Below are 23,169 nucleotides of genomic sequence, written 5' to 3' on the forward strand. Positions count from 1 at the left end.
GAGCTCAGTGGACGATGGAGTCACAACCTGCAGCTCTGAGGTTCTCACCTGCAACTGTAAATGAGTGGAGTTCCACTTCCACTCGTATAGTGAAAGCCCAACAACCTCAGAGCAGCTGTAGTTTAAAGCAACCACAGTGTTTAAAGAGTCTCCTTCAATAAGCACATTCATAACTGCATTAAGACAAAACATCACTCGAGGCCTCAGAAGAAACGATGAGGCCAATCAACCTGCAGAGAAGCTCAGAGGGAGCATGAACGTACTCAGTGAGCTCGGCTGTGCTGTGCAGTGAGCTCGCAGCTGCTGCACAGCCGCTCACAGCATTCGGCTGTCAGCTAACTAAGTGATGAAATGTGGTCATAGTGACGCAGGCTTTAGGTCAAATGTAAAGCAGCTACATGGAGGAAGCACAGCCAGTGGGTCAGCAGCTGAGTCAGGACCAGATGTGCTGACAGATGTGAAGCTCAGCGCTAGCCCGCGCAAGCTGGACTCCTTCTGACGTCCTCTTTGATTGCCATGAAGAAACATTGAGAACGACACTTTCCCAGCATGCACTGTTTGTGCTTCCTGTTGAGAACAACAAATGTTTGGAGGTGAGCTGAACAGCGTGATTAGACCTGATCTCCAATGAGCTGATCAAATCTTTCTCTCCAACGCACAACGCCAGTATGTCCACTACGATGCTCACACAGCATGTTTGTGTAGATGCTTGTGTGGTTGTGCACGCCGCCACAACACCTTGAAGCTGCATGTCTTTCAGCCTTTCTGACATTCACTTCTCATTAGTGCAGGTCTGTCGTTAGCGGCTGACACACAACCTGGAGGGCTGGATTAAATCAGCGCTCACACAAAGCATGACGGCGGTCTGTGGGGGAAGCACAGCGTCTTAATTAACATCTAACAGATGGGCCTGCGTGTTGGCCTGATGAGGGGACAGACACCTGCAGGTCTCACACACACGAAGACGCCTTTCTTCTCGGGTGTTTGCGTCCTGACATTACGAAGCGACGCGTCATCTGAGAAAGAATTTTGCTCCTGCCACGATCAGCTGTCAGCGCGCGGCAGGAAGTAATATCAGCAGCTTTTATTCACTCGGAGCTCGGCACAGACTCCAGCCAAGCAGGGATATTTAGATAATCCTCCCAGGGAGCCCTCTCCACTTCCCAATATGAGGCGAGGGCGGCCCTGCGAGGGCGGCCCTGCGAGAGAGGCCCGCTGCACACCTCGCGTTATTACAGCTAATCTCAGAGATGACCGGCTGGCTCGGACACGAGCAGGCGAGGAGGAAAGTGTGTGCGTGCTTTTATCAGCATGTGTGGATCAAATTAAACTTACTCCTTCCTGCTCCGCTTTCCTGGTCAGCAGAGCCTCGTTCTTGGCTTCGAACTCTGCCTGGATGTTGTCTCTGCGTCTCATCACAGCCTGCACAAACCACCAGAGACCTGCTGTCAGTGCACATGCTAAATATAAAGAGAAACACAATGAGGAGAAGCTGCTGGGACAGGCTGTGGGCTCAATGCCTGACCCCCTAAGTCTGGATACCGATGGATCACTGGTCCCAGACGGGGAACGCCGTGGTTCCCCTGAATGAGCGCACAGCGCTTCGAGTGTTCGGTGTTCAACTTTGACATCACGCCTCGTCTTACTGCTGCTCTGCATCCAGCCCCACCTGCAGAGCACCATCACAGGTGAAGCGTGCTCATGCCTCACCTTGAGCGTTTCAGCGCAGAGCACATACTCGTGCAGGGCGGGGACCAGGACCTCAGACAGATGCTGGATGTGCTCTTCTGCTTCCTTGCTGCACTGCACCACACAGCTGGCCACGCCCTTCAACGGCTCCGTCAGCTCCTCCTCCAACTCGCCCCACCGGGCGTAGGTGGGGCTGTACTGCTTCAACTCGTCCACATACTCTGGAAGCACAAAACACAAAGTCTCGTTTTCAGACCAGGAGGTGCTGTTAGCTACGCAGCAGCAGGTCACAGGAAGTGTTGAACACATCACATGTGAGCGGCTGCTGTCTGCACTGACACGAGTGGGTCACGTGTTAGGCTGAACCAACTCTGACAGCCTGAAGATCAAAGTGAGAAAACGATGTGGCTAATGCTAACCCACTGACACCCGTTCATATAAGCACTTTTCCCCTCTAACACACACATTTACACAATTAGTTTCTCATTGTGTGGTTAGAGGCACTAACGGTGGCCTGCAGGAGGTCATTTGTAGCTCTGCCACTGCTCGTCCTGCCACAGAGGAGCCCTGCAGATGGGACCAGATCACCACGCCAGTTTAACTGGCTTGATGCCATACTACTACTAATAACAATACATTTTATTTGAGGGCGCCTTTTTAAAACCCAAGGTCACCTTACAAAGAGAAAATGACATCAACAAAACAGTCGATTAAAATAGTTTCTAATAAATTAAAATACAAAAAACAGAAAAATCTGTATTAAAGTGAGTAAGAAAGTTTGAACAAGTACAAAGTCTGAACAGCAGTGTTGGTCAAGTTACTTGAAAAAAGTAATCAGTAACTAATTACTGATTACTTCCCCAAAAAAGTAATCCCGTTACTTTACTGATTACTTATTTTTAAAAGTAATTAGTTACTTAGTTACTTTTTAACAACACGATTTACAACCTGAATAGGTGATAAAGCGATAGATCTTTCAGCCCAATTCTACTTTTTCTGCATAATCATCATACAAAATGTAATCAAATGGAAAAGTCTCTTTTTAAAACTTGTTTTATTAGTTTTAATCTTTTAACTTTATGCATCAAGCAAACATTTAATTATATGCAACATTCTCTGACTGGAAGAAATTAGTTTAACATTTAAACCTATTTTCTGCACATTCCAGCACATAAAATAAAATATTTTGTGTGTTTACTCTCAGTCTTTCAAATAGATGCAAGTAAAACACAGCAGAAAATAAATAAAGTCAAAGACTAGCGGTCCTGTTGCTCTATTTTCACCTGTAAAGCAGGAGTGGGGTAGGCGGAGGGTTACCCTGGTGCAGGTGTGCAGCGGTCAGTGGAAGAATCCGCGAGTTTCTCTGTGAGTTTCCCATTACGTCGTAGCTACTCGGTGCTTGTTTGGAAGTTTAGGGGGTTTTTTGCTGTAAAAAGAAGTTTTCTTCCCACGCACAACGGACACTAATGTTTTTGTCACTTTTTATGGAATCAAACTCAAAGTAAGGTCAGTACTTCCACGCTTTAAACGCTGCACGCTCATACTCTCTCTGCACTCGATATATGATCCATTGTTGATCTGCACACAGCTGTTGTCACGAACGTCGCACTCGCTTACGTCACTGTCATGAGACATTCTCGCAAAAAAATCACGGTTTTAGTAACGCAGTAACGCAGCGTTCCTACGGGAAAGTAACGGTAATCTAATTACTGTTTTTGCAATAGTAATCCCTTACTTTACTCGTTACTTGAAAAAAGTAATTGGATTACAGTAACGCGCCCATTGCTGCTGAACAGAGTATGAGAAATAGTTTTTCACTTGGACCGAAAACATGTATTACCCACAATTCACCTACACAGCTGATCAGTGTCACCATGGATACTGGTGACAATATGTGCACATGAATATGTTGCATACAGAGATAATGTACCCTCAATAAGAGGAACTCTCCTCCAAAGAAGACTCGTGTTGTCATGTGCAGTCATGACATCACTCATTGGGTCAACTTGAGGGGAGGAGCTGTGCTGGGTTGTAAAGCAGCTTGCAGCTGTATGCAGGCTAAAGCAGCTTAAACTGTGTACACTATATGAGATGTACAGAGGGTGCCAGGAAGCATCTGACTCCTCTGATATGGAGGAATAAGAGTCCTTCTGGGAGGAGAGCCTGGAGCTCACTAAGCTGGACAGATGGATTGGGAATACCTCTGAACAGACAGACGGATACCTCTTTGTTCCTTGACGATCCTCTGGGTGACTTTATCCATGCAGCACATCTTGTTACTGAAGTCGTCCACGTACTCCTGCATCACAGCGAACTCCTCGGGCCGGCTTCTGAGGCCTCGGACTGAGTTGGCCACTGCTCTCACCGTCTCCCCCATCCTGCTCAAGAAGCCCGGTCCCTGTTTCCTGTGAGGCGCCAGATCCTGGAGGAGCCGCACACTCAGAGGGTCAAAATACCACGAGTCACAGTTCAGTTCATTCTAAAACCAGAAGAGTGTGTGTGTGTGTGTGTGTCAGACACACACCTGTGCCGTGAGGAAGACTTGGAAGTGCTGGCTGTAGGACAGGATGGGATGCTCGGATATCTTGTTGAGGAAGCGGTGCAGGGCTCTCCTCCTCGTCTCGATGAAGTCGTCGTTGAAGCGCTCCACCATGCCTTTCATAACGAACTTCTCTGGGAGGGGCTGGAGACAGAAACGACAGAAGTGTGAGAGACGGCGATATCAGACCGGGAGCTGCTCCACGTCGCCACATTTACACAAGTTTGTCCATAAAAGTGCAGAAGAGGGCGAGATGCATTAGACTATTTTCATTGGTCAATTCTAGCAGAGCAGCTTTGCATGAGCAGCAGGTGGGTGGGGCTACACGCCTGAGGCGACCACATGAGAGATATCCTCTCTATGACAAACACATCTAAGAGTAGCTCCGTGCTGTCAGAGCAGTAACCTAACCAACACACACATACAGAGCTGGACATGAGGACGGTGGCTTTGCTTGAACTTCAGACCTCAACAATCTTTCATGTTCCAACAGAAAGCAAAGAAAGGGAACCTCAGTAATGCTCCTGCAGCCTGTCACTGTGAATGAATGAACTGATGCATGCACATGCCTCGCAGTAGTGTGCAGCAGCCTGCAGCTGAGCAGAGCAGTGACCTGGTGAGCTGATACGTACGTGGACGATTAGTGTGGGGTGCTTTTCTTCTAGTTTGCTACGGAGCCACACAAAATCCTGGTAGCGTCGCCGTACCTCGTACTCACTGGAGTCAAAGTCACTGCGAGTGGTCTGGAGAGAGAGACACATGAGTACAGACAGTATCTGTTATCACACAGACAGACATTTACTGCTCAAAGCTTGTTGAACATGCCAATTCAAGTTGTTCAAGTCCAACGAATTACTTGAAATGGTTCAAACGTAAGTGGTGAACTGACAGAAGTTAAACAAAGGTCACATAAAACTGAAAAATAATGTACATTATTATACAAAATGGCCTTTTTCAGGGAACACAACTTTAAATGTGTTCTGCAGCACCATGCAGGACCCTCTGGTATGCACCTAGTTGGTCAGACGTTCATCCTACACCAGGATAATGACCCAAAACATAAATCCAAGCTGTGCCAGAACCACCTCAGGAAAAAGAAGATGGTGAGCTTGAAAACATGGAGGTCCAGCACAGTCTCCAGACTTAAACCCCATCGAGCTGCTTTGGGATGAACAGAAGAGTGAAAGCAAAGCAGCTACAAGGTCCACGTTTATGGGAACTTCTGCCACAGATATGGGAGAAGATTTGATTTCTGTCATAGAAAGAAGCCACGGCTGTGTTCAGCTGTTATATCTGCAAAGGTGCAAAAGCTTAGAATACATTTTGGTCTATAAACTGATTCCATGATTTCTTTTTCATGCCATGCTTTCATTTCACAGTGCAATCAGACATCAAACTGCATCATAAAAACCACAGAGGTGGACAGTACTGTCACAGTAAGGATCTTTCTGTGGTCAACACTCTGAAAACACCACACACCTATAGCTGCGTGGGCCGCACCTATAGCTGTGTGGGCCCCACCTATAGCTGTGTGGGCCGCACCTATAGCTGCGTGGGCCGCACCTATAGCTGTGTGGGGCAAACCTATGTGTGCTGTGTGGGCCCCACCTATGTGTGCTGTGTGGGCCGCACCTATAGCTGTGTGGGCCGCACCTATAGCTGTGTGGGCCGCACCTATAGCTGTGTGGGCCGCACCTATGTGTGCTGTGTGGGCCGCACCTATAGCTGTGTGGGGAGCACCTATAGCTGTGTGGGGAGCACCTATAGCTGTGTGGGCCGCACCTATAGCTGTGTGGGCCGCACCTATAGCTGCGTGGGCCGCACCTATAGCTGCGTGGGCCGCACCTATAGCTGTGTGGGGAACACCTATAGCTGTGTGGGGAACACCTATAGCTGTGTGGGCCGCACCTATAGCTGTGTGGGGAACACCTATAGCTGCGTGGGGCACACCTATAGCTGCGTGGGGCACACCTATAGCTGTGTGGGGCACACCTATAGCTGTGTGGGCCGCACCTATAGCTGTGTGGGCCGCACCTATAGCTGTGTGGGCCGCACCTATAGCTGTGTGGGCCGCACCTATAGCTGTGTGGGGCACACCTATAACTTTGTGGGGCACACCTATAGCTGTGTGGGGCACACCTATAGCTGTGTGGGCCACACCGTGCCAACTCTTCATCTTGAACTGTTTTCAGTCTCGTTCCCTCACATAGATAAAACGCAGCACCTGTGCAGTCTGCCTTTACAAACTGTTCACACTACAGAGACTAAATGCTTTTAATGGCAGAAAGCATCCAAACAAACTACTGTGTGTGAGACACGATGTGACCACCACCTCACCCTGGTCACCACTCTGTACAAGATGAACGTCTCGATCGCCGTCACTTGGCTCTCTGGGTGGTCGACGGTGACGAAGATGTCCTTAGTGTTGGCGTCCTCTTTGCCCTCATCATCGTCCTCCAGTCTGTACTGGTTGACCATGGAGCTGGGAGAGTTGGGCAAGGGGCTTTCATCTGGCAGGGAAGTATTCTGGAAGTGCAAACACAGCCTCACTCACTTTATATGTCAACAACACATCAGTGTCAGCTGTGTGTGTCAGCTTTGGATCACAGTCAACGAATTCAGGAGAGATTTTGAAGTTTTTAACTGGTGAACATGTTTATATTGGATGTTGTTATAGACGCGAGGCTCTGCTTGATGAAAGCCTTAATGAATGTTTGTAGAAAGTAAACAAATGAATAAAGTTATGCAGTTTCTGAAGAAGCAGGGCTGTGCGATGTGACCTCTCAGATCCTGATATAAACATTTCTCATCCCAATAACCACAAGAATCACAAACCTGTGCTTCTCCTGTAAAATCAGTGAATCTCAGGAAACTCGACCTGTGTGCCGTGTTTTCAGCTGGGCGTCGTGGAGTCGAGTCTGGAAACTTTGTGAGTATTTATTACACGGCGTGCTGCGGGGAAAAGCCTGCTCCAACCTTTTGAGTCTAAGGTTTACTTTCTCTTTCACGTGATTCTTGCGTAGGTGGTAGAAGAGTGTTCGAGTCTGAGGTGGGGCCAGTTTGTGCCATCATTTGTACAACAGCACAGTTTTCTGGTCCGTGTTTTCAGAACCAAACCCTGTCCATGCTGCAGAGCTGCCTGGTTCTGCCTCATCGTCGCTGCACATGCTGGTAGGGCTGTTCGATATAACGATATCTAACATAATATAATATATATAATATATAACGATATATATCTGATGACGATATGAAAACGTCTATTGTTTCATTTTACGCTATTGTTTGTTTCACAAAATAAACTGTTTACAGCAATATTTTTCATGGTTCTGATGGTAACTGTGGTGGCTGTATTCATTTCTTAATGAGGATACGTCAGCCCATTTCTACTGGAAATGCCTTTTGGTTAAACTATCAGACAGGAATTTGAATTTGCACTGTAAAATTTTTATATAACTTTAATGCACATTAAAAAAACAGCTGCTTGTTTCAGTGAAAATACATTGATGGTTTTTTTTGCACTAATAAAGTTGTGGAGTTGTGAAGTGTTTTGTCTCGTGTCAATTATATCGTCAGTTATATCATTATCGCAAATTTTCAAATGTATATCGTGATAAATATTTCTGGTCATGTCGCCCTGCTCTAGTCAGCATAACCATGTATAATATCCACAAAACTTAAAAAGAGGTTATACACACACAATACGGTAATATTATGTTGAAGCACAGTACGTATCACTCCGCGAGGCTCCGCCTACGACAGCCGTAATGCTCCGACAATCCATCAAGCGGTGCGGCTTCGTAGCTTAGCAAAGTCGTACTGAAACATTTGACAGATTTTCGAGCGCCGTGCACATAAAATCGTTTCGAGGTCAGTAAACACAACCAGAGTTCATACATAAGGCACACGGGATTATAAGGGACTCTGTCGACTTTCAGAAAAATCAGAGGATTGATTTTAAGTGCGCCGTATTTTCCAAACAACACGGTAATAACGACGGCCCGCTAGCATGCGCTACCAAAAATAGTGCTTTGTTGTGTATCTGACGGACGAAAGCTAAACCAGTTCCACACCAGTGAAGCTGCAGCATTTTTACAAACCAGTTCTGGTTCATCTGTTTCATTCAACGATCCGCTTTCGCTCTTCTCATTCTGCGTCGCCGCCATGTTAGTATGAAAACACTGCACATTTTACCCAGATTCTATCGCGATATTTCATTTTCTTATCGTTGCCCAACATTATACCGGTGTTACCATGAACGGTATGATATGGCCCCGCCCTACAGCACGCCGTGTAATAAATACAAAGACAATAGCGACCGTTACAACTTTTGCCTAAAAATGTATCGTTTCATGCATCGGTCAAAACACTCGACTCCAGATACACGACGCCCAGCTGGAAACACTTGTAAACATGACAAGTGAAATCTCCCGCAGCTTAAACATGTGAGAGGTTGATCGCGCAGAGAATCGCTGAGCATTAAGTGAGTGCGTGTGTAAAAGCAGCAAGATATATATTTTAGTTCTGCTGAGCCAAATAAGAAAGGTCAGGGTGAAGAAGTGACAGCCAAAGAAAAGCTTACCACAAAACGGAAAAGTTATGACAAATCAGACTATAAGGCAAAAAGAAAGTGCAGCTTTATGGTTTCATGGACAAAAGAATTTCTGTGGCTGCAACATGACGAGCTAAATAACCAGGGCTGCACATAAGTGGTCCGCAGGTGCGCATTCGCTGTCAAAATAAAAAACGCACACAAGTTGCAACGTGCAACGTGTTTTTGCGTACATACGATTTTCAGGAGGAGGACAGACATTTGTTTAGAACTCTTAAAGATGTTGAAGAAGCTCCTTTAAGCAATTACTGTGATGTTCCTCCACCTCCAAAGAAATGTCAGGAGTCCGAACCACAAAAGAAGCGTATTCTCGGAAAAGTGGTTGCAGGAGGTGAGCTGGCTTCAAACAAATGATGAACGCACAGATGTGGTGCAGAATGTGCCGTGAAAATCCCACTCTAGCAGACAAAAACAGGCTTTTATATGGACGCAAACACGCGTTGCAACTTCTTATCTAGTGTGCGTCTTTTATTTTGACAGTGAATGTGCACATGCGACCACTTATGTGCACCCGTGTAAATAACATAATGTTCTGCCGGGTGTGTTGTTGGTTTTCCCTCGATTTCTGAGTCGACAAGCGCCTTTGTTACTGGGACCAGTCATGTTAAGAAAGGTCCCCATTAGAGCCCATGAGAAATGCAAGAAATGCATTATTGCTCAGTCTGCAATATCTTTCCCAGAACAAACACCAATTGCAAATAACAAACTAAAAATAAACCTGAAAATCTGTTTAGAACAGCTACTATGTTGCAAAGAGTGAACTACCACTGGCACAATTTAGCAGTCTTTGCAAACTTCAAAAAGCAAATGGCCTCGATCTTGGTTCCACTTGCCTCTTACCCGTGACTTCAGTGGAAATTTCAGATTCAGGATCTGACACAGACTGATTCATGTTCTACACAGTTCTTACAAGTTCATAGGAATTTCTGTTCAATTAGAACCAAATATTTGAGTTGATGATTGTAATTTTTATACAATGTTGTAATTTGTGTTTCAACAATTTTTTTGATTAATGTTTTGTTTCCTTTACAATATTACACTTTAATGTGTAATATTGTAAAGGAAACAAAACAGGAAACAAAACATCAATCCAAAAATTGCTCTCTTTTTTATTCGGGCTACTTAAATTTACTTTGGGCTACCAAAAACTGAAGAGTCCCTGCCCGAAGGGCTACCAGGGATTTTGAAATTTTGTGAGCCCTGGTGTTGTATGTCCTGGAAGACACAGATGTGCTTTCTTTTTGTCCGAGTGTGAGCCTTCACAGCTGTATGTGATGGCTGCGGTGATAAAAAGTGAACACATCAGAAGTAGGGCTGCTCGATATAACAATATATATCTGATGACAATATAAAAAAGTCTATCGTTTCATTTTACGCTATCGTTTGTTTTGTGGTGTCGCAAAATAAACTGTTTATGGCAATATTTGTTCATGGTTCTGATGTCACTGTAGTTATTATTCATTTCTTAAAGTTCTCTCTTTCTCTTATATTTAATATAACCACACTACGGACGGACAAGCGCCTGTTTTTATGCGTTGTCATTAGCAACAACAACGGTAACACCATCGCGTGTCCGCTAGTTTATGTTCCACATAAACCTTTCACAATAAAGCTCAAGATCCTGTTGAGACTTTTCAAAATAAACTGAATCACGTGAAAGAGCAGATTATTTACGGATAAGAATTAAAAAAGACGTCAGGTGCTAAAAAATAAACCTTAGACTCAAACGTTAGAACAGGCTTTTCCCCGCAGCACGCCGTGTAATAAATACTCACAAAGAAAACAACCGTTACAACTTATGTCTAAAAATGTATCGTTTCATGCATCGTTAAAACACTCGACTCCAGCTACATGACGCACAGCTGGAAACACTTCACGCAAGTCGAGCTGCCCGAGATTCACAGAATTTACAGAAAATGTTACATTTTTGTGATTTATATCGTTATTGGACAACAGAATTCTTATATCGGGATATGAGATTTTGGTCATATCGCACAGCCCTAATCAGCAGTGTAAAGTTTTCTCTGTGCTGGGATGTCTTTGCAGATGCTGCAGTGACACGTTCATAATAAAAACTTCACAGCCCCGGGTCAGTGTCTCAGAGCTTTACTGGCACATGAGCATTTTTATTAGCCTGCAGGAAAAAAGCTCTTAAATATTCAATGTTATTAATGGAATATTGTATTTCACCTGAAAAATAATGTTATGAAAGCCTTGAGATAAATATGGTGTAGTACACCCCGTGCCCCCCTTCAGCCTCAGCTTGCTGCAGGTATCACAGAGAGTGGGCCGGCTGCCCTCAGCAGGCTGCCTGATTTGATTCCAGTTATCAGGCTATCAGGTAGCGTCTGGAGCTTCACTGCACGTTTACTGTGTAAAACAAAGGACGGTGGATGGAGCAGCTACAAAGTTCACTTTTCTTCAGGTTGGAGTTTGTTGATCAAGTGCTCTGATCAAGGACCAGGTATAGGTGTAGACAGGCTCCACATCAGACTATGGTGTCATAACGGGCTCTGTGTCCAAGCTGCAGGACTACATGCAGTGAGGTGTCCATGTTGGAGACTACAGACTGGCAGGTGTTCAGACAGGCAGTAGTGAGGACCTGAAGGAAAACACGCCGTCTTTTCTGACTACATCAGGACGTGCATACAGCACCTGGAGCAGAGGACTCCTATCAGAGCTCAGTACGACATCAGGCCCTCTCTCACATAGACAGCAATGACTCATAAGTTTATGGAGCTCAGTTGTGCATGCAGCACCATTAAGCTAGCACCACCGGGTACCTCCTCCGTGTGCAGCTGGGTCCTGGATTTCCTGAGCTGCAGGCCACAGAGCCTGCACAGCCACTGTGCTCAGCCCACAGCTGCCCACACCGATGACCTGTGACTGAAAGAGCTCACTACAGGATGAGATGTTGTTCATGCTGCAGGACCTGACACATGGTGTGGGGACAAATACCTCATCCTCAACATCCAGACAACCAGGCAGACAGTTGTGGCACTTCCCCTGCTCTCTAATTAGAGTAGACGGCCCCTCCATCACGTACCTCTGACTAACACCATCAACACTACACCTATTTAGAAGACGACCTAGCATGTGCTGGACTAAATGTTGACATGCTCGGGTCCTTCGACAGCTGTGTGGTGGAGCGCGTCCTGACCTACGCCTTCACTGTGGGGCATGGCAGACGCACTGGGGAAGGAGCTGCAGAAGGTAAAAGTCTGCAGACTTACCATCAGTGACACCAACACCATTAGATGTAGAACAAGCACCACCTGTAAGCACAGGTGGAGGAGCCCGCGCTGCATCCAGTAAAAAACCTTCAGCCCGACTGCTAAACTGCTCCACCCTCAATAGTCGACAACTTCCACCTCCACAACATGACTTACTGAACATGAGTCTGTGAAGTGTTGATGTTACACCTGACAGCAGCTGTGCAATATTCTGCTTTATTAATCCTTCTTTATATTTATGGCTGCCACGATTAGTCGACTAGTCACGAATCGTCAACGACTAATTTAATAGTCGAGGCGTCGTTTGAAGCTTTGTAAGATCACAAAAGACGCAGGAATAAGTAGCAGGATTTAAGAGTGTAATAACGGACTGAAACAGAAGATGGCAGCACTGCATGTACATGTACCAGCTGCCGTTAAACACCAAAGAAGAAGAAGAAGAAGCAGTGTCCAGTATCCTAGTTGTGTCCAAATTCAAGGTCAGCATCTTCCTGAGGCCTGAGCCCGATTACATCACAGCGACGCGACGAAGACTCTCCAGATTTGAAGGATGGGTGTATCCGTCGTGGCCCAACCTATCCCAGAATTCATCGCGCAGCCCAGCCAATTCCAGTTTCCAGCAATGGCAGCAGCTACTTGGTTTTAATATTACTCTTATTACTCTTTCTGGGTCGGACTCCTGGCACATTGTTTCCAATGGATGATGATCTGCTTAGTCGACTATCAGAATAATCGTTTGTGGCCCTATTTAGAGGGTAAGACGGGGACTCAATATCATGTTTAGTAGCATAGAGCATATAATGAGACTAAAAAAGTGTGTTTCATTCATATCTTGTCCAGTAGTTGAATGACAATAAAGCTGGGTGTAGTTTTAACAGACAGACACGTCCTTGGTACTACACCTGAAACACGCCGACGTCAGTGTGGAGTCCATCGTTCCATGTTTGGCTACCTTTACAGCTCCACACGAAGCTGGTGTCCAAACAACAAACTCATACTCACATCACGAAGTGAGCTTTGCAGCCACACAGTGCAACAACATCAACAGCATCTACACACTTCCATCAAACTGTCACAGCAGACTCCCAAAAAGCTAATGGCAGCATGTCATCTGTAAGCTCCGCCCTTTCACCATGGATATTATTGCTGCTGCATTCAAATGATCCACTTTATGCAAATAGTAGTGAAGCGTACACGCTTTGCCTACAGGTGTGTTTCCTCTAACAGCGGTGTGAGGTCAGCGTCGGGCTCCTGTGATGGTGACAAACATGGCTCTGGTCTCTGGATGGTTGATAGTTCTACATTATCTCCATCTGCAGAAACAGCAGCAGCGATGCTCCTGCCCTCGGCTAACATTGACTACTTCCCTGTATGTCTGTGAGTGAGCTGGTTGTTATGGTAACATGATGTGGAAGCATAGATGTGTGCTCGGCTGCAGGCGCCGTACAGCTGTGCATACCTGAGCCACATGCAGGACACATCTGCACACGCTCAGATCCTCATCAGCAGCACTGGGCTGTGACAGCAACAGTTGTCATAGTAACAGGACTGTTGGTAGCTTCATTTCTTCCATGCACACAGCTCGTCCTGACTGAAATCCCTCCATTAAACCACTTTTCATATCAGTGTGTGTGTCGCCTCGTGTGTATGTTCAGCACTAGGCTCTTTTGCACCTTGTTGCTTCACGGCGTGCTGCCATCTCTCCTAGAAGCTCACAATCACAGTTTTGTTCGTGTAGAATCAAGAAGAGAGGAGCCACCTTTGGGGATCAAAGATCTCAAAGGTTCTTATAGGTGAGCCTGTGCAAACTGCTGTTCTTTCTTTCTGCAGCGTCCGACACAAATACCTGCACGGGTAACGCCCATGTGAAATAACTGAAGCAACTGAAGCAACACATAGGTAACTGGAGTTCAGCCTGCGTTTGGTAGCCATTCAGTCCAAAGACATGCTGATGCAAGTGAAGGACATCATCAGGCTCCAGGTCACCCCGCCCTTGCCAAGGTGTCCCCTAGCAGGACGATGGAGTCACCAGGCAGAGCACCCTCCATCACCCCACTCAGTGACTCCAAGAAGACTGATAGTCAGGACCTGTCCCCCGACCCAAAGGGGTGTACATGACTACTCAACTAGCCGACTAATCTTTGCTGTCACTATTCAGTACCAGACTTACCAGCCATCCAGATAAGCCAAAGAAAATTTCTAGATGATTTATTGTTTTGTTACTTCAGCTTTTATTGAAGCGGTTGTCATATTCTGTCATATTCAGCTAAGCATCATGTGTCATTATAAGAACGTAATAACGCCTTTTAAACGCCTTTCTTATTCGTTTTCGACGTTTTCCATTAAACAGTTCTTAATGGAAAACGTATAAATGGACTCATTCTGAATGGTTCTCGCCTTTATAACTCAAAGTTAAGTGTTTTCACAATTACTACCAAAATTAATGCAATGAAAGGTGCCTGATTATTTTTTTTATGTTTGGTACATTACTAGCATCTTCTTACGTTTTTTTTTTGTTCTGTTTGTTTTTGGGAAAAGAAAAGAAAGTGGCTGTTGTTGATGATTTATGATCTATCTGCTCAGATTCCCTGAAAGGTGTTTGAGTATATTGTTACCAGCTGACAAGCACAATGTAAGTTCAATGTCTTGAATTTAACTTAATCTCTGAGTGTTTCTTCGTGGCCCGCAGCTTCAGTCTAATTATGTATTATTCACGGCTCACTTCCTTAGTCTGAATAAATAAATCATGACTTTAAAAATGTAATTCCTTTTTTCACCACATGGTGGCAGCACATTTTTGAGCTACCTGCACCTGTGCTGCGAGCCCGCCCTTCTCTGCTCATTTCTGCCATGGCGACTGTTGACAGTGAGAGCCGCCGCTTTCAGGAGCGGTGGGAATAGCAGCATTTTTTACTGAAACTCGAGGCAGTTGTGTTTGTCTGATTTGTTGCCCTGTTTAAGGATTTCAACATTAGGAGACGCTACGAGACTAAACTTGCTGCAACATATAACAAGCTAACAGCGAGTGAGCGCGCTGAAAAAGTGAAGCAGCTCCAAGCTGCTCTGGCTTCGCAACAGCGATTTTTCACGCCTGTGAGACACATGAAGATATCACGAAAGCTACGAAGTGTTAACAGCTAAACATGGCAAAGCTTTCACTGAAGGTACGTCTGTCAAAGACTGTGTCATGAAAATGGTGGAGAACATTTGCTCCGAGAGGAAGCAAGAATTTCTGAATGTCTGCAAAACTGGCACGCAGAGTTGAGGATATATCGTCAGACATTGACAGACAGCTGCGGGACAGAGGAGTGGATTTTGATTATTACTCATGACTGCGATGTAAGCACCGATGCATCTGACACCGCGCAACTGCTGATTCTTTTACGAGGAGTCGACGACAAGATGAACGTGACAGAGGAGCCGCTGGATCTCAAAAGCCTTAACGGTCAAACCAGAGGATTGGCTTCTGTTTGTGAAGCTGTTGATGATGTGAAGCTACCATGGAGTAAAGCATCATTACTGATGGTGCACCTGCCGTGGCGGATCTGCAATAAAGTCAGCAAAGAAGCAGGTAACTAGGGCTGCTCAATTAATCGTTTTTTAATCTCGATTACGATCTGGGCTTTCAACGATCATTAAAAATGACTGAGCCGATTATTAGCCCCCCCCCTCGTGCTTTACTCTCGCGCTGCTCCGTGTGGCAAATCGAGCGCACCTCTCTGCATTTCGAACACGTGTCACAACAATGAAGAGCAGCGGTCTCCAACCTTTTTTGCGCCACGGACCGGTTTATGCCCGACAATATTTTCACGGACCAGCCTTTAAGGTGTCGCAGATAAACACAACAAAATAAAACTAGTACCGGTACCGAAAAAAAGAAAATTTATTCATAACACACGTGAAAAGACCCAGGAAAACCGAGTAAACGATAAAAACAATAACAAAATAACGCTGAAAACCGATAAAAACCCTGAAAACTATACATTTCACACCTGAGCCTCAACTCTTGCGGCCCGGTACCAAACGACTCACGGACCGGTACCGGTCCGAGGCCCGGGGGTCGGGGACCGCTGATTAAGAGGAGCCGAGGGAAGCTCGGAAAGCTCAGCAGAAGTTATTTGGAGAGGAGAGTGACTGCTGTTGGTTGAAAAGAGGTAAAAAACTTGAGTGGTGTGGAAACATTATGGGTTCATGAGTCAGACGTGGATCAAGTAGACACAGTGTGTAAACTTTGCTACAGTGTCGTAGCTGCACCACAGAGCAACACTGCAAACTTCACTAAACATAGATGTTTACATTTTTCATTTATTCTTATACTGCAAACATTTGCACTGTTATCAGTATTTGCACTATTTTATATTATTTTTTAAAGTCATTATTCAACACATTGTTATTGTTAAATAAATATCGTCAAATAATCGAGATCTCAGTGAAAATAATCGTGATGATCATTTTTGCCATAATCGAGCAGCTCTACAGGTAACGCTGTTAAACTTCACTGTATCATTCATCAGCAGGCTCTCTGTGCCAAACATCTCAAATTTGATGATGTTATGAAACCAGTAGCAAAGACAATCAACTGTATTTGCTCTAAAGCTCTGTACCACCCACAGTGACATCCAGGCTGAATACAGGGACATAATTTATCACAACGATGTGAGGGGGTCTGCACTACAGCGATTTTTCTCTCTCAGACAGAATCAGACAGTTTTTGGACAACCAGTGGAAGAACTGTCTGATCCTGTATGGCTGGAAAATCTGGCTTTTTGGTCGACATCACGAAGCATCGGATTGCGCTGAATGTTAATCTTCAAGGAAAAGACGCAACGGTGAGCCAACTATACGCTCACATCAAGGCCTTTGGAAGCAAACAGCAACTTTTCCAAAGATACTTGTCCCTAACAGAGCCCTGTACCGCACACTTCCCAGCTTTGAAAGGTTACTGACAGTTTTCCAGAGGACATTAATGTCCACATGAAGAGTTACGCAACAGCTGTCGCGCTCCACATATTTGTGTGAGCAAAATTCTCTGTCATGAACTTAAAGAAGAACCCTGTGAGATCAAGGATGAGTGTCTCCCACGATATTTTACGCATCTCAACCACTGACCTGATCGCTTTACTAAAATCTAGATCTCAGTATCACTCCTCTCATTAGAGCAGGGATGTCAAACTACTGGAGAGCTGCTATCCTGCATGTTTGAGTTCTCTTTCAGTTTAGCACAGCTGAATCAAATGATGCTCATCAGCAGGCCTGTGCAGAACTTTATTAAACATTTAAGATTTGGTTGATGTTATGCTCTTAATTCATAGTTGTGTGTGTTGTGTACATAGTGTGTATAGTTACATATGTGTTTATTTCTTGTGCAAGTGAATTTCCCAGTTGTGTAATCTTCCTGTAGATGTGAAAAACTTGTAAAAGTCAAGGACAAAATTCACTTTTGTTTAAACTTTATTGATAACAGACCACTTTTCATTACGATTAACTCCAGTTTAAAATGTTCATGAGGCAAAGATATTGCAAACTCATGGAAATGTAGGGTATTCTTCACAGTTTGTTAATGTTATCTGACTCTCCAGATATAAATGAAAGGCACAATTGTGTCTTTAGAGTTGTTCCTGCTGCGTGGCTTTTATTTAGGTACATTTCCATTTTTAAATAAAGTTAACTGTGACCATTAAAATTGTTCTTCGTTATATTTTCATGCAACTTTGTTACGGAACCATTGGCTCCTGGGCATCTTCACTTTATAAAATGTATCCCTCTTTGCAAAAAGTTTGGACAGCCCTGATCCAGAGCATCATGAAACCAGCCAGGACTGCCTGGTGCACAGCAGGAAACATGGCCCTGACAGGGCCGGGTGTAAAGAAATGTTCTTAGGGTGGCAAAATCAAAGCCTTTTTAAAACAAACACATACGCAGGTGTTACATGTGGTTAAAATGATTTAAATGCCATAAATATACTTACAGCATTTATATGTAACGTGTACATATATACATGTCGCTCATACACGTTACATATAAACACAGTCAATAACTTAATTATTAACTACTGATTTTATATACTGTTTTGTTTGATTGTTAGTTAGTTAGTTAGTTGGTTGGTTTGTTTGCTTGTTTTAATCAATTTTAAATCATGCTTTTTGTTTCTAATGTCTCTGTAAAGCACTTTATATACAATATATTCAGTGTAAACTGTAGCTAGGCTCAAAGTGTTATTGCCATCTTATTTCAATAAACAACACTGTCATATGAAAAACACCCTCAAGCTCCGCCCCTGGCCCTGAGAGAAGATTTCCCAGTTTAAACATCTGTTATGTTGTTTATGTTGTCTTGTGAATAAAATGTGGACGTATGAGATGTTCAAATGTGGTTTTTATTTACAGATTACACAGCGTCTCACTGTTTTGGAACCTGGTTAGTACGACGAGGTTCGAGTGCACAGCACTGCTACAGCTGGAGTGAACACAGACCACCACACACATCTACGTCACTCTTATTTGAAATGAAATCTACAAACAGAGAGCTGCAAACACAATAACTAAGAGTTATTATAGAACTTCTTTCAGACTTGCCACTCAGGCTCTCACGGCTGTGAGAATCACATTGCAGTAATCGCACAGCAGCACTAAATCTTAAAATCTCAGCTGATCGTCAGAAAACACACACCTGGGAGTTTCCGATCACGTGACTGCTGAGTGTACATAGACTGTAAGTGAAGATGGAACCTGCTGCTTCCGTGGACCTGAGATTTCCTCCAATCATGCAGGTGAATTTTTAACAGTGAGCGCACTTTATGTGTCGGCGTGGACGATCACACACTTTTAGAGTGATGTCACATGACTGAGCCCGGAAGTGTGCACGCATGAATGAAGTGAACTCACAGGCTTCCACACAGACAGAGTGAAGCTGAAAGCTTCGACTTCTACATCAAAATTTCAAGATAGTTTCTCGGTTTTGAGTCATTATCTGTCAAGTCTGAGATCCTAACTTTTGAGAGAAGTATCACAAAAGTTTTCCTCGGTCGCGTAAAGCTCCACAGCTCTCCTACTCTTTAACCTGATGACGACATGACAGTGAAAACTTTCAGCGGCCCCACCTTTCATCTTTTATGTTTCAAGCTCGAGCTCTTCAGCTCTCGCGCCTGCGCAAACACGCGCCGAAGAGCTGTCCCTCGACCCGAGTGTATGTGTGAGTGCGGGCGGTGAATCTTCGGAGAGTAAACTTGAGCAGCGGCTGAAGCGCGGAGCGGCTGCGGGAGTTACCTTGGTGAAAACCTCCAGGTCCTCGTCCTCGTCCAGGTCCAGCATGTGTTCTGAGAAGTCTGCAGGGACCGTGTGCCCGCTCATCGCTCTCAGCTCCGGAGACTAACTAAACACAAACTTCCACCTCAACTCCGCACGGCAGCCGCACTCAGAGGCCCGCCGAGGATGCCACTTCCTCTAACGGATTTCAAAGTAAAAGCTGCGACCGGTCACGTTCGACTTTGGCCCGGAAGCTGAGTTCTCGTTATGCGTCTTTGTTGTTCGCAGTAAAGTTGAGTGTTGGCTGTAGTTTATTCATGTTTTTTAGCCAAAATGCTGAGTGTACATGTGTTGCCTCATATCACAAGGAAAGGCCATGAGCATGATTTAGCCAGAAACGTGTCTGAACAGGACCGCTGGAGTTCTGTGTTTTTATTTATTTATTTTATATTTTCTGTTTGTTTGTTTTAAAGTTAGTTTTTCTGTTATGATAACATATGTGCTATTTATTATGTTTTATTAAATGTTAAGCTTAACAGATCCAACAAAGTCAAAGTGGAAAAGCGCTGCCCCATAATGTGATTATAGTTTTGCAACACTGCAGTATCGTTTTAGCCTTTTATTCTTATTCATTCCAGTGAACTCAAACTTAAAACTAGGAAAGAAAAATACTGACAGCAACCTGTTTGTTTGATCCCTGGCTGCTCCCGTCTGCATGTCAAATATCCCTGTGCAAGATACCAAGTTGTTCTTTGATGGCTTGTATGAACGGGTAAACAAGACAATTTGTATAAAGTGCTAATAATAATAATAATAATAATAATAAAGAGAGAGAGAGAGAGAGGTTTTCTCTTTGACTCCTGATTTGTATGACGTCTTCTTTGCTTATGTGTCTCTGTGTATTTAGCCTTTTTTACACTTTTATATCATTTATATTTTCATTCACATGGATTAAACATTTTTAAAGATTTATTTCAAGTGCATACATGTTTGAATTTTATACGGTTTATGAAAGAACAATTACTACTGTAAGTTCTGCATCCACGACTCTACTTCAGTAACAATAAAGAAGCCTTAGCTTCAAAATATATTTCAAGTCATCATTCTGTTGAGGAAAGGTTGTGAGCTCTGATATACTGTTAGACCTTCCTCCTGATATTCCTGTACCTGCCTTTAACTATGATCTGTCATCTATCAACTATGGATCCAGTGTTTAGGAACCAGTGAAAATTAACACCCGCACTACACCCAGAACACGGTCGTATTTCCTGCATATTTGGCTGAGCGAGACTTTCACTTACCTGCGATCTTGTCAACAAACAGGCAAACTGTGTGTTTATTTAGGGGAGTGTGGCTGGCGCACAGGCTGCACTGACAGTCAGCCCCACCAGCACCAAAAGATGTCAGTGTTGCATAAGGCTGTGCAACAATGTGTCACAGCTCAGGCTGGACCACCACGGCGCGCTCACACAGTCACCTTCCCGACACTTTACAGCAAACGCTGCGCCTGAAAGAAGCAAAGGAGCTCCTGCACAAAGAGTTATTGTTTTCCTTTTGAATGTGAGAGAATCTTCATTTATTCACAATGAAAAACAAGTTTCTCTGCAATTTATTTTTTTCTTTGTGATTTGATTTTCTCCTTTACTGTCTACTCTCACTACACAATTTAAGGGTACAGAAAAACCAAAATTCACTTTTCTGCAGGACTGCTGCTCTGTTACATGATACAAACAGAAGCATCTGCAGGTCACCCTGGCAAAGACTAAGTGGGCTGTGGACAGGAAGAGGACCAGAGCCGTGCCCATCCCTGGAGTCTGTGTAGAGACACAATAGCACTCTACAGGAAGAGCCAGAGTCATCTGTTATCTGCAACCACGTCTTTCAGCTGCTCCCTTTAATAGTCCCCTCATCTCCTTCTATACCATCTTCTTCTGTTTCACACCTCCCCTCTGCACGTCTTCCTTCACTAGATCCATGAACCTCTCTGAGGTCTTCCTCTTTTCCTCCTGCAGCACCATTTTCACCATCCTTTGTCCACTATACCCACTATTCGTCCCCTGCACATGTCCAAACCTCTCTAACTTTGTCTCCAAAGCACTCAGCCTCAGCTCTTGTATTCATTTCTAGTTGTGGCGGGGCGTGGTCTGAGGTGCCGCTGCGAGTGAGGCGGTCGCACCAGGATGCTGTGTATATGCAGAATAGATTGATTGCAGTGGAGTTCACCAGAAAGTTTTCATTGTTTTTCATTGTGAAGTTTCGCTTCACTTCCATTATGAATAAATATACTTCAGATTATTTGTATTTTACTTGAAGCACTTGGGCATTTTTGCAGTGTTACTGCTGATATTGTATCCAAATAATGAATGTTGGCTTCATGTTGCCATGACGCCAGGAATGTGCACTTCTACACACTGATCACATGTAGTTCACTCAGGGTCATATATCCTGCTTCATTTAGACACTATTCATGCGAATAACACTGCAGCACTATCAATGTCTCCTTGGAGACTGTCTAACAATGTGCATCAATATCTCCATTTTTAAATAGTAAAGCAACATTTCTCCACCTTCTTCTTTCTTCTCCCTCCTCTGCCAAATGACCAGTGTTGGGGAGTAACGGAATACATGTACCGCCGTTACGTATTTAAAATACAAAATATGAGTAACTGTATTCCGTTACAGTTACCGTTTAAAAAGGTGGTATTTAGAATACAGTTACTTTGTTGAAATAAATGGATTACACGGCGGTACTTCCCTGTTTCATATTGTGGCGGGTCAGGACTGTTTGGGTTTTGTTTGACAGCTACGTTCTGTTGTTCCAGGCGGCAGCGTTACGGTTGCCATGGTTACAGGGTGACGCTCTCTCTGCTTGTTTCCTGGGTGAGAGAGGCCTTTTTGTTGTTGTTGTGCTAAGCTAACAGCAGAATGCTACAGGTATAGCTCTAAAGAATGTAGCATCATGGGCAGTGTAGTCCGTGCTGCAGGGAGAATGGACTGCCATACACGTTATGTGTCTGTGAGCGAGGGAGGGAGAAAAAGGAAAAGTACAAGCTGTCATCGAGCAGAAACGGGAGCTGGAAGCATGTAAATATAATAATAACCACTGCAGCCAAGAAGAGAGCCTGACGAGCCCAGTTGTAAGTAAGCTATTAAGACTCGACTGTACACCGTGTTCGTGTTTTCCTCTGAAACAATAAGTTCTGTTGGAGCAGCCTTTCAACGCCTCTCTCTGTCTCTGCTAGCAAAGTTGACCCAGACAACAAAGTAAAGCTAGTTTTCAGCTACGAGCCGACACAGAACCCACCGTATTAGCCAGAGGTCCCTTTACTACGGTTCGGAGCCGCGGACCTTCAGTAACAGTAATAAATCACAGCAATAGTACATTCATGTAGTTGTAAACAGCATGATAATATATTAAGTAATCCAAAGTATTCAGAATACGTTACTCTCATCGAGTAACGTAACGGAATACGTTACAGAATACATTTTGGGGCATGTAATCTGTAATCTGTAATGGAATACATTTTAAAAGTAACCTTCCCAACACTGCAAATGACATCCAACCATAAATGACTGTTTCTTAATTGCAGACGGTTTGTGCAGAAATAACTCAGCTGAAAAAGTCATATATCTCCTCTTCAGCAAAGCAGCTGTTGATAAGATTCATCAGACGGCCAGAATGTGCACTTCCTTTGGAATCATAGATGTTATTTTTTTATTCCTGGCTCTCTTGTATTGATGTGTCATCACATCACTTGCTTAAACATCACCAATTTTTCCTAATGGACGAAGATAATCAATATATATGGATCCATTTTCTCATTTCCAACAATTACCACGAGTCTTCCACTTGCC

General features: G+C 44.3%; 1 protein-coding gene across 2 annotated transcripts in view; it reads right to left on the reverse strand.

Annotated features, from left to right (window-relative positions):
* snx7 (sorting nexin 7) overlaps positions 1–19,524 on the reverse strand; it is a 29,927-nt gene extending 10,403 nt beyond the window's left edge. The window contains exons 1-7 of one of the 2 annotated variants that reach the window (XM_085172694.1): positions 19,336–19,522; positions 6,566–6,754; positions 4,861–4,971; positions 4,214–4,372; positions 3,913–4,111; positions 1,711–1,910; positions 1,336–1,422 (exon numbers count right to left, since the gene is read on the reverse strand). In XM_085172694.1, the coding sequence (XP_085028820.1) occupies positions 1,336–1,422; positions 1,711–1,910; positions 3,913–4,111; positions 4,214–4,372; positions 4,861–4,971; positions 6,566–6,754; positions 19,336–19,419 (1,029 nt within the window). In that variant the 5' untranslated portion in view covers positions 19,420–19,522. Of the gene's footprint in view, positions 1–1,335; positions 1,423–1,710; positions 1,911–3,912; positions 4,112–4,213; positions 4,373–4,860; positions 4,972–6,565; positions 6,755–19,335 lie in introns of both variants that reach the window. The other variant, XM_085172693.1, reaches the window with a different exon arrangement.
* Between the last annotated feature and the right edge of the window lie 3,645 nt (positions 19,525–23,169).

The sequence above is a fragment of the Neolamprologus multifasciatus genome, chromosome 9 (assembly GCF_963576455.1).
Source record: "Neolamprologus multifasciatus chromosome 9, fNeoMul1.2, whole genome shotgun sequence".
Classification (NCBI taxonomy): domain Eukaryota; kingdom Metazoa; phylum Chordata; class Actinopteri; order Cichliformes; family Cichlidae; genus Neolamprologus; species Neolamprologus multifasciatus.